Below are 13,068 nucleotides of genomic sequence, written 5' to 3'. Positions count from 1 at the left end.
ATGAAGAGATTATCCCATTTTAGTTTATAATTTGCCTAGTGTTCAGAAGCCAAATTGCAAAATAGAAGGTTTAAATCAAGGTGATTTTTTTTTTAAAGCTTCCCCACTTTTGTAAGTGGACACTAATTTATTTGAATGTTGTTGTATTAATCAAATTAATTAAGCCATAACGATTAATGAGAGTATGAAAACAACCATACTTCGATCACAAGGAAAAAAGTCAATGAAATTGGCATAATTTTCATGAGAAAAATAAAGATATATATTGTAGTTCTCTATTGCATTGTACGAGTAACATTTTAATTTGTGTAGAAAAGAATGAATTAATTTTTTTTTTCCCTTTACAAAATTGGTTTCCCAATATAGTGGAAACTAATGGCTAATTACATTAAGAAGGGATACCCTTGTTCTTAATAAGCATCTAGATATTGCCTCCAAGGACCCTTCAATTTCTTGAACACTAACTTCAAGTGCTCCTAATTGTTTCAACAAATCTTGACTCATTTTAACGTCTACGTTTGTCTTCTTTGCTCCATGAGCAAAAATCACGTTATCAATTTTCATTATTTCATTGGAATCCAGTTGTGTATCGTATGATATGCTCTTTGATTGCATCAATTTACTCATTAATGACCAACTCTTTCCTTTGTTGGTTGGTTTCGAAAAATAAGCCAAGACATATTTCAAAGCCGAAAAACTAATAATCTCAGCTTTGTTTAGCATTTTCAAAGAAGGGATGTTGTATTTTCCATCTTTTTCCAAGTTTAGCTTGTGCAACTTTTTTAAGCATTTGTTTGCCATTTTTTGGATTCTCTTCCTAGACATCAAATAAGCATTGATATCCTTCTCTTGTTCACTGCTTTTTCTTCGAAGACATGATTGAAGCTCGACGATGGATTCTTTCATCATGGACAAAACATCATTAGTGGATGAACAAGCTTCCAACAAGCCAAGAGAACCTTCTAGAACCTCTTCAACAACACTTTGGTGTTCTCCTAGGGAAAGCACTTTTTGGTTCATGGAACACTGGATTAAATTGTTGATGCCTTCATACAAATTCTTGATATCATACAAGTTGTTACATATGTATGCCACCGAAGAAGATGGTGATGAGCTCGAGCTAGTGATCTTGAGCAAGAGATCCTCAATGCTCGACTCTAGAGGGTACGGAGTACATGGCCAACTGCTTGAACGAACGTGAGAAGTAGTTCTTCGGATCGAATTAGCCATTTTATTGTTGGATAAAAGCTAGCTAGGAGCTTTTGCTCAAGCTATAGGATGAAATTTGTAAGAAAAAGTTGAATGATTTACTCAAACATTAGGTTTCCTGTATAATATATATGGACCAACACAAACTTTTTTGAGTAGTACATACGAATATACGATACGTACATTATTCGTGTGCATGAATGGCATGCCTTTGTAACACCAGACACACATAATTTTTAATTTCAATTGGATTATTTTGAGATCATTTATTTTTGATAGTTAGGAAACATCAACATAATAAAAGGACGTGGACATCATATATTTCAAACATATAATGTATAAATAATACTACAAAATGTATTACTACCTCCGTCTCCGATAGAACGATCATTTTGGGTTGATTTCGCGAGTATTAAGAAAATGAAAAAGATAGTAGTAAAAGTACATTGGAAAATAAAATTCACGTGGGGTTTGCAAAAAAGTAGAGAGAGAAAGTAATAAAAGTACATGGGAAAACTGCACAAATATTGTTGCAAATTGGAAAGTATTTTAATGCAAATGAGATGATCATTTTGAGACTAGATTTAGGTCATAAGGGTCATTCTTTCGGAAACCGAGGGAGTATTAATTAAATTATTGTCCATGTTCATATGCACGTCAACCAATTGAAAATATAACACATGAATGAAATAAACATAGAATAATAATAAATTAAAAGAGTGTAGCATGACTTATTACATAAGAGGCTAAGGCCAGGCCACAACAGTAGAGCAACTTGATTAATGTTTACAATAATTAGCAAGATCGTATGTGATTTCCTAGTTGGTGGTGCAAGACTAATTATAAACTAATCATAATTTGGTTGGGGAGCATGAAGAATCTTTACAGCCTTAACTTTCTTGTATTTAAATCGATTATGTTTACCTTCGTGTAAACTACTTGATACTCAAACTATCATTTTTGTGTTTATTAGCTTAAATTATGGTTTTTTTTTTTAATATTTTTTTGGGTGCATGAGTGATTTTTGATTGAGATAATTTACCAATATCATTGGATGATATAGATTGTACTTGTAGACATTTACTTTTAGTCCCCTGTTCCGATTGAAAGTGTTATGACGATAAATAAAACCATCTTTGTGTTGGATCAACGTGAAGAACACTTATGGGACTGCTGATTAAGGCTTAAACACATAAAACAACTAGCTTGACTAATACGATATGAACCAAAGCTAACTAAAACTAAGCCCGATCAGTAATTAGGCCTAATCCCGAGATTAAACCTAATTTTGTCGGATTTAGAGGTGCCTAGGTTAAAATCCGAGGCTGCCACAGGAAAAACCGCGCGCAAATCAAGGAGTCGCGCTAGCCTGGTGCGCGCAACCCGCAAGGTTCCGCGTGACGTCCAGCACAACCTCCAAAGGTGCGCTCGCGGAAGATTCAGAATTTCATAAAAATACTGAATCGAATCTTACCATAAAGCCACGCACAAGACAATTGGTTGAGCTACCCTCAGCAGCGCAACTCAACCACTTGCGCGCAGCAGCCGCGCGTGACCTTTCAAGATGCTCGCGCCACCTGCTGCGACAGAATGTTCAAAACCCTAAATTCACCCATTCCCTATAATAGAGGTTCAATACGAAGCTTTGGACACACAGAAATTAACCCGAAAGTAAGCAGAAACTTTGTGAACTTATGCACTAATCATTCCCCTTGTCCTAAACACTCACCCTTTTAATCGTTTGTTCTTATGGTGGAGGTTCCCGAAAAGAAGGAGTCCATAAGTGTTCTAAACGAAGATCTAGCAAGGAAAAGTGGTAAATTCCTAAGCACTTAGATAAATCAACTTTTCTTTTCTTGCTTAAACAACTTTTAATCAACTAATTAGTGTTGTTTGGTCACTCTAAACAAACTTAATCAATTAATTCACATAGTATTCTTTCGTTAATAAAGACTAGAATTTGAATAATTAATTGATTGTTTTATCACTTAAGCCAAGGCGAATCTTGTTTACCTTTTGTTCTTTCACGAATTTGAATAAATAAGAATAACGACATTTGCAATGTAATTCCTACGTGATTAATGTGTGTAAATATAATCAACTAACTTAGTTTTAGGTATCACGTTGCATATATAGTTTGGTAATGAAATTGTGAAAAAGGAAGAGCTAGTAGAGGCCGCACTTGGGCTAGAATAGCGATTCCTCCTTAAGAGGAACATTATTTTAGTACCCTCGCTCCCGAACTCATTTCTGGTATAAGTAGACCAATTTGGGCATGGGTAAACTTATGATTCATGCTAAATATCCCTTGAACTCTACTTGGGAGAAAGGCATGAACGAGGTTTATGAGTTTTTCTAAAACTCATTGGCGACTCCTTATTAGTTTCTTACAAAAAAGCGTAATGATAGGATCAACTCTAATTCAAGGTCCCCCAAACAGTCAGGAATTCAAATCCTAACACACCTTAAAGCAGTATAAAGTCCTAGGCTTTAAAGGGTCATGGGCATAGAGGAGAAGGATCCCCTATGATGGGCACACCCTTCTCACAGTGGCGACTCCGCTGGGGACTTAGAGGTTACAAGATTAGTTCTTAGTTATGGCTCAAGGTTTCCAAGTTAGGTTGCCTATGAGTTGTAACGAGGGTTAACTTGGATAATCTCTAGTTAAAGAGCGAGACTTGAACGCATAATATCTTCCTTTTTCACGAAAGTAAAAACCAAACAAGCAACATTGCATCATGCATAATCATAGCACCTTCAAACCATTTGGGGATTGACTAATTGACTAGGGGTCACCAACACCAGACTTCTATCCCAAAATCAATAACAATTATCCCACCCATATCGCCAACAAATGTTGGGGGGAACCAAGTCACGGGTCAACACGTTGAGTGATTGATTTGGGCATTGCTTCTTAAAGATATGGTATCTTTTGGACACCCAAACCTTGACCTTAGAATGGCATTATGTGATTTAAAGGATCTCTCGTATGCTTATATGATTACATGACTATTTGCAACGTGTTTAGGATAGCTTTTTTCCTTTTAGTCTTAATTTAGGTTCCTAATTACGAAGTTGTCCCTTCGTAATTTTTAGTCACGTTTAAGGGGTATCATACAAAAAAAAATCGTCAAAAAAAAAATATATATATATATAAAATCGCTCGACAAAAAAAAATCCTGCTCGAACAGGTGGCGCGCGCAACTCATCGAGTTGCGCGACCACACCCATCGCAAGTACTAGGGCTGCGCGCGCCAACCACGCGCTACCTAGCATCTTGCGCACGCCCTATTGCTACGAGACCATTTTGAGTAACCATGAACAATTGGCTCGTTCTAACAATATCATTATTAATGAGTTGTTAAAAGGCGATGTTATCCCTTCGAATGTAATTTCCGTCTTTTTCTTTCTTCTTTCTTTTCTTTTATTTTCTTTTCAAAAACAAGCATGTCGGTTTTCTTAACTTCTCGTACTTCCTTTAGGGCTGGTTACCAAGCTTAGGAACGAAGACACCCGGGCGCTCGCATTCTACGCTTACCATCAAACAATCCACCCCTTTCGAACCATTTCCCTTTGTCAACTCATCCCTTTGTCCAACAATGTCAACCATCAAGCAACTCCAAGATGAGATTGTCCGCATGAGAGAGGAAAAGGCTCAAGAAGCCGAGGTTAGGAGAATTAAGAAACTCGAAAAGGCCGAAAAGAAAGAGGCCGAGGCTTTATCTTTGAAAAAAAAATGGATGCTTTAGCCGAACGAGAGAAGACGTTGGAGAAGCTTGTTCTTCGCTCTACAATGAGGAACAAGTACTTTGACGCAGAAAAGTTTGCTCTTCCCATAGGACTTACTTTACCTGAAAAGTTCGTAGCTACGGACTTACCAATGTTTAAGGTGACTAATAATCCAATAAATCATTTTATGAGTTCTACTGGCACCATGGCTTTAAAGGTAGTTGATCCTAAGCTCTATGCTTTGACATTTCCTTTATCTCTAGACCTAGACGCAAGAGAGTGGTACTATGGGCTAGATGCCAAGTTCAAAAGCACATGGGAAGATGTAGTTTTCAGCTTTCATCACCCAATATGAGAGTAACGTAGAGTTCAAATCAACTTTACGTGAACTTGAAATGCTTAAGCAAGGTGACGACGAAGGTTTTCTTGCTTTCTACGGTAGATGGTGTGAAAAGGCGGCTCACCTTGCCCAAAGACCGCCTGAACTCGAGTTAGCACAAAATTTTATTGACAATTGTCATGAAAAGTACAACAAACATCTACGTTACCTAGGTCTAGACACTTTTCAAAAAGACTATTCTCTGGCCACTAGGATTAAAGATGATTTTGCTAAAGAAAAAAACAAATAAGCCTCATCATCATCAACCTAAAAATAACTACAAGAAGGGGAATTATAACACTTCATCCTCTATCGATGTTTTTGCAACGTCCACACAATATAATAATACAACACAATATAATGATCCTCAAAAAAGATAGACAAAAGAAAGAAAATTCATACAATTCCTTGTAAGTTATAATGAATTACTAGAAAAACTAAACGAAAAGGGATTGCTCTCACCAACAGGGCCAACACCTCCTGCTCCTATAGAAAGAAGACATCCTCAATGGGATGAGAATGCTTATTGCACTTATAATAGGGGTGTTAGGCATGACACTGAACATTTCTTTGTTTTGAAACACAAGATTCAAGATCTAGTAGACTATGGGAAAATTCCCACGCCTAAACCCAATAATAATGTTTCCCCATTGGGAATATTTCATATTGATAAGGACCATATGAGGAGCGATGTGTTCAATCCCTTGGATTACATTACTCCCATAGGGAAACCTCTAACCACAACACTCATAGATGCAACTAATGAAGTGTGTGGGCTATGGGATAACGACTTCAAAGACTTATATGTCTCAAAATATGCCACCGTCCCACCTCCACCTTGTCTCCAAGTCGAAACAAGTGGAGCGCTTGATTGAGATCAATTTTTGGGAAAATCACAAGATTTGTCTAACCTTTCCCTAGATGAACAATGGCATCAAGCACAACTCATGGAACACTTAGAAATGGAGGCACATTCAATGCCTCTAGAAGAAAATTGGTTCACAAGTACCAAGACTAGTCCAAACGAGAATGATCACTTAACTCGTTCTGGGAGAGTCTATCAAACACAACCAAATGGAGCTTTAACTAATCAAAGTCAAACTCAAAATCCAATACTACCTCCACCTGAGGTAGAAGATCCAGTGGTCAAACAACTTCGTCAATCTAAGGCGAATGTTAGCATTTGGGAACTCCTAAATACCTCTAAGGAACATATGAATTCTCTAATGAATGCTCTAACTGCTTTGTCTGTAAATACAGACACAACTCCCCAAGATCTCGTTAGCTTGCTGACTAGCGAGAAATCCGACAAATCAATCATCTTTACTAGTGATGATTTTCCATCAAAAGACACTACTCACAATAATGCACTATATCTAACTGTGGGGTGCAAGGGATACAACATCCCTATTACTTTAGTTGATAATGGGTTCGCCGTCAATGTTTGTCCATTACGAACTGCAAAATATTTAGGCCTAGACCCAGAAAAAGATTTTCATGTGACAACACAAAGCATTAGGGCCTACGACAATTCAAGGAGATCGGTGTGTGGAACTGTTAAGCTACCAATTACCACAGGCCCAATACAAAAGATGGTTGAATTTCATGTCATGGACATAAATCCTACATTCAACCTTCTTCTTGGACGTCCTTGGATACATGAACTTGGAGCAATACCATCCTCGCTCCATCAAATGATTAGGTTGAACTATCAAGGTCTTCCTATGACTATACATGTTCTCCCCTCAAAGTCGCAATAAACGATCAATCTCTTCTAGAGATAAATCATGACAATGATGAAGAAGACATGTGGGGATTTGTCGCGGAAAATCTTGAATAACCTTTCAAACTTGATCCATATTCCACCCCAATAGTAAACAACATCTTGTTTAAGAGAAGTTACTTTTAGGGGTGAAACTAATGCGGATTAAAACCAAACCAAAGCGCAAACTAAACCGAAATTAGAAATGTGGTGCGGTTTTTTTTTTCTTCTTCTAATATGGTTCGGTGCGGTTTAAGGAACCCCAAAACCGAATTAATATGGTTTGGTTTCAGTTTTAAGATTTGAAAAACCAAAAACCGAAATCCAAACCGAATTATGGCCCATATCCAAATTATAGCCTAGCCCAATACTAATTTCTACCCTACATATATAAAGCCAAAAAATAATAAAACTTGTGTATTTTCATGTCCTAGAATGTAAACCAATGTGGGCAATGTTGGAGTGAATGACCAGTTAGATGGAACAAAAAGGAAGAGGATAAAAAATTTCGGTGTGGTTCGATTTTCTTTGAAAAACCGAATTTAAAACGGTGTGGTTTGGTTCAGTTTCAATAGTAATATGGTGCGGTATGGTTTGAAAAATATCAAAACCAAATTAATATGGTTTGGTTTCAGTTTGAGCTATAAACCACACCGCAAACTGAACTTTCACCCCTAGTTACTTTCCTGGGATGCCTTTGGGAATAGGAATGAAGGAATCCATCTAACTTCCTATCCTAAAGAAAAGTTTCTCCTTTGGATTGGGATATAAACTAACCAATGAAGAACTTAAGGCTCACAATGAAAAAATGAAGGCACGTAGGAATAACAACAAGAAAGGGATAATTTCCTTGCTCCCATCTTACAATCAAACCCTTAATGGACAATTCATTAGGGAGGGGGGAAATTACCCGTGCTATGACTTTCTAGAACCACTAGTTCTTGATGGTATCAAGAAGCCTGGGTTCGAGATCTTTCACGATTGTTACTGCTTGAATGACGACTTAAATGTCGTTCAATCAAAGCACCCAATTCCAGGGTGCTATGATAGGCAAGCCTTTAACTTTCTATTTGGACTAGAGCGAAACCATGTTGCTGCTATAACTAATCAAAATGCTATCCAAGATGAAGCTTTTGATGCAACCTCATTGATCACCCCTTCCAATAACACTTTCGAGCATGGATGGAGAAAGACTTTCAAGTGAACTAACCATAAGGGTGACAAGCTGGAAATCACCACAGGTGAAGGAGAAATGTTTGAAGAATCCGACGATGAGTCTAGTTTAGATCTTAAGGAAGCTGAGAATTTAAGCCTTGTGGCCATCACTAAGTCTTTACTTTCTAGTTCTAAGGACGAGGATCCCAAAAAGTATTCTTATCTTGATGTACTTTCTTTTGATTTCAATAATATGAGATCTATTTCCGAGTATATGCCTTCTCTCGAATCTTTTGAATGCTATAATAATCAATCTAACGAAAATGATGACATTAATAAATTGATTGAATTAATGAATGAACAAGAACAAAAGAATCATGTGATCGAAGAAACTGAAACAATCAACATCTAAACAAACGAAAACAAGAAAGAAGTCAAAATTAGCTTAACTTTAAATCCGGAAGAGCGATCAACTCTCATATCAACGCTTAAAGAATTCAAAGACGTGTTTGCTTGGTCATACAAGGACATGCCTGGAATAGATAGGGAAATTGCGGAACATACCATTCCCTTGAACCCTATGTCTAAACCAGTAAAACAAAAACTTCGACGAATGAAACCTGATGTTGCCTTAAAAATAAAAGAATAAGTGCAAAAGCAATTAGACGCAGGTTTCATTCGCGTATGTAATTACCCGGAATGGGTAGCAAACATCGTCCCAGTCCCTATAAAGGATGGACGAGTTCGCATGTGTGTCGAATTTAGGGACCTCAACAAAGCTAGTCCCAAAGACAATTTCTCTCTACCCCATATTGATATATTGGTAGATAATAAGGCTGAACACGCGATGTTATCCTTCATGGATGGATACGCGGGTTACAACCAAATTTTGATGACAAAAGAAGACGAATAAAAGACATGCTTTATTACCCCTTGGGGCACTTATTGCTACATAGTCGTGCCATTTGGTCTTAAAATGCAGGAGTTACGCACCAAAGAACGTCTACGACTCTCTTGCATGATATGATGCACGAAGAAATAGAGGTATATGTGGATGATATGATCATAAAATCCAAAGATATAATGGGTCATGTAAAAGCTTTACGCAAATTCTTTACTCGAATAAAAGAGTACAAGATGAGATTAAACCACAAAAATGCGCTTTCGGAGTAACTTCTGGCAAGTTTCTCAGATACGTAGTAAGCACATGTGGCATTGAGATCGGTCGCTCGAAAATAAAGGCAATTATTGACATGCCTCCCCCACAAACGGAAAAACAAATTAGGGGATTTCTTGGCAAATTGCAGTACATTAGTCGATTCATTAGTAAATTGACGATGACTTGTGAGCCAATATTCAAAAAATTAAAAAAAGAGGAAAAACATGAATGGGACGACCAATGCCAAGAGGCCTTTGAGAAAGTATAAAACTATCTCAAAAGTCCTCCAGTTTTAGCACCACCAGTACCCAAATTGCCTCTTAGACTTTATATCACTGTCACGAACACGGCTACATGGGCCATGCTCGCATAAGAGGTAGATAAAATAGAACGTGCAATATACTATATAAGTAAAAAAATTATTCAATATGAGATAAAATATAACACTTTTGAAAAAACGAGTTTAGCATTAGTGTGGGCAACAAAAAAATTACGACATTATATGCTCCCCCACACCACTCATGTGATTTGTCAACCCAATCCAATAAAGTATTTGTTTGAACAATCGCCCATACAAGGAAGAATATCTAAGTGATTGGTGATGTTGGCCAAATTCGAACTCAAACATATTCCTGAAAAATTAATAAAAGGAAAAGTAATATCCGACTTTCTGGCTCAGCATCCTATTCAAACAAGTCATGTAGAAACTACTCATCTTCCAGATGAAGAAATTCTCATGACACAAGACGACAAATGGGTATTGTACTTCGACGGCGCGTCCAACCAAAAAGGGTGTGGCGTATGAGTGTTACTCATAAGTTCAGAGGGAGCACGTACTCTAATCTCTGCCAAACTAAACTTTGAGGCTACTAATAATGCCGCAGAATGAGAAGCGTGCATTATTGGATTAGAAGCAGCAGCTAGCATAGATGTGCAAAAATTAGAGGTATATGGAGATTCCAGTTTAATAATAAATCATATACTCAAAAAATGGAAAATAAAAAACTCCACAATGATATTATACCAAGCACACCTAGAGAAACTCATCGAGCAATTTGATTGTATTGATTTTAAGTATCTCCCGAGGGATGAAAATCAATTTTCCGATGCACTAGCAAAATTAGCCTCAATGATCAGCGTTCCTGATCACTTAAGTATGATGCCATTATGCGTTGAAAGAATAGATGAACCAGCTTATTGCAACGCAATAGAGGAAATAAATGACATCGAAGGGGAAAACCCTTGGTATGATCATATCCTCTAATATATTACTCATGGCACATACCTGCAAATACTTCATCAAAAGACCAGCGCGCCTTAAGAACGCTCGCAGCCCAATATGGGATAGTAAACGGTCGATTGTGTAAAAAGGGACCCAATGGTCAAAGCTTATTGTGTATAGACCAACCCGAGTCCACACGCCATATGGAAGATACTCACAAGGGTGTTTGTGGACCTCACATGAATGGAAAAATGCTTGCTAAAATAATATCACGATTAGGGTACTTTTGATCCACAATGGAACATGATTGCATCCAATATGTCAAGAAATGTCCAGAATGCCAAATGTTTGCTAACTTTCAACACCTTCCACCATCCGAACTATATAATCTCACTTCCCCTTGGCCATTCTCAACTTGGGGAATTGACATTATTGGTAAAATTTCTCTAACAGGAACGGGAGGACACAAGTATGTATTAGTAGCTATCGACTACTTCACAAAGTGGATCGAGGCCGCTTCTTATGTTAATATCACTTCTAAACATGTCAAAAAGTTTCTCGAACGAAACATATTTTGTAGATATGGAGTTTCACACGAACTAATTAGCGACCAGGGATCTCAATTCAAAGCAGAAGTTGTGACCCTCTTAGCTCGTTACAAAGTAAAACACCATCATTCTTCCCCATATCGACCTCAAATGAATGGAGCAGTAGAATCGACAAATAAAAACATAACAATCATCATTAAGAAAATGGTAGAAAATTATAAAGACTGACCGAATAAACAACACTTTGCTCTTTGGGGTTATAGAACGTCCATATGAACATCAATAGGGGTAACTCCATACTCCTTAGTTTTCGGCATGGACGCAGTTCAACCAATTGAGTTGGAAATACCATCCCTGCGCATCGTACTCGAAAGTAAGCTACCGGAAGCTGAATGGGTGTGAGCTAGGTATGAAGAACTTTTATTCCTCGACGAACGACGATTTAAAGCTTTGCATCATGTAAAAGTCTACTAAAAACGCATTGCGCGACACTTTAACAAACGGGTACGACCCCATAATATTAAAAAAGGTGACTTTGTACTAAAAGAGGTTAAAGGTCCTCTGTAACACCCTAGAAATTCCTTCCCTTTAAAATACCTGTTTTGCCCTTTTTAAAAAAAGGGAAAATCTAAGACATTACCGCCACCGTGAAAACGGCTAAGGAAATTATCAAAGACACACAGCGGAAGACTACCTTTAAAACTATTTAATATCAAGTCAACTTTAAAAGTCAAACCAAACGAAAGTAAAAGTCAAACAAAGTCAAACGAAGTCAACCTACAACTTGGAACCATTGTAGGCCCTTAAACCAAAATACTTGAAAATCCTTTTGCGTTAGTCTCACAATCAACATAAATAATAATAATAATAATAATTCAAAGCAATAACACATCATATTCTTATGAGAACTAAGCATGATTCCCTCTTCATTCAGGCCCATCATGAGTATGTTTCATCACCTGAAAAGCTTCTCTCTACTTGCCCCCACTACTCGCCATTAGAAATGGGTCGTCGTAGGGCCAAGGTAAAGACAAGGCCAGACAAACACACAATACACACAATCAGCAAAGCTGAGTACATAAGCGTAATTAGCACACACTAACATGCTTTCATCCTATCAACATACAACTTACCTCGATGCACCTGTTTACAAGCACACAACATCCATCATTTGACTCAACTACTAACTAATACTTATTTAATTTTTTTTATTACACATCGAACGGGTTTCCAACCAACTACATGCCTCAAATAAATTGAGGTAAACTACACCGAGAGCTAACCGGGTAGGCAAATGTCACATGAAGTGACTGGATCCTGCGCATAATAAATAATAAAAATGGAAAGTACAGCGTCCTGTACCCCCAGTAGGAGTTATGGTCAAATATAAAGTCGCATAACCCCCCCCCCCATATGTTCATACTCAAGGTATATACGTTCCAAGAGTTTTGGTGTGTAATCTCTTTCACTTTACGTGATTTACAAATTATTAGACTTGGTGATGACTCTCAAACACTACACAACCAAACATTACAATTCACTTAAGCAATCAAACAACCAATTTAATTCTTGAATATTTAGTGACCATATAAATTTAGTGTGGAATCCTTTTTAAACTACCTCGGTGTTAAATAACACCTTAAGTGCATAAGGCACTGCAAATCCTATCCCTCGGTGTCAGAAACACCTTAGGTGCACATAGGCACCGCAATATAATTTATCCATGTGTACTGAGACACTTAAATAGCTCTTTCCTCATGCTTATAGCATCAACAAAAATTATATGAACCATAATAAAATTCCTCTTCCATAATCCAAACCAAGATAAACATTTAGTTTAACCAAACATGCTTTCTAACATGCCAATAATAAAAGTATGGTTCAATATCAACATGCCAATATAAT

General features: G+C 37.3%; 1 protein-coding gene across 1 annotated transcript; it reads right to left on the bottom strand.

Annotated features, from left to right (window-relative positions):
• Positions 1-372: 372 nt before the first annotated feature.
• Positions 373-1,230, bottom strand: LOC110711089. Its single transcript, XM_021889458.1, has one exon. It carries the CDS (start codon positions 1,228-1,230, stop codon positions 373-375), a length of 858 nt encoding a protein of 285 aa, XP_021745150.1.
• Between the last annotated feature and the right edge of the window lie 11,838 nt (positions 1,231-13,068).

The sequence above is a fragment of the Chenopodium quinoa genome, unplaced genomic scaffold, assembly GCF_001683475.1.
Source record: "Chenopodium quinoa cultivar QQ74 unplaced genomic scaffold, ASM168347v1, whole genome shotgun sequence".
NCBI lineage: Eukaryota > Viridiplantae > Streptophyta > Magnoliopsida > Caryophyllales > Amaranthaceae > Chenopodium > Chenopodium quinoa.
The sequence above is the reverse complement of the archived record's forward strand: the minus strand, read 5'-3'. Positions and strand labels throughout refer to the sequence as shown.

Bases quoted from the DNA above. Each gene is read 5' to 3' on its own strand.
- LOC110711089 (XM_021889458.1), bottom strand. From the start codon at position 1,230: ATGGCTAATTCGATCCGAAGAACTACTTCTCACGTTCGTTCAAGCAGT.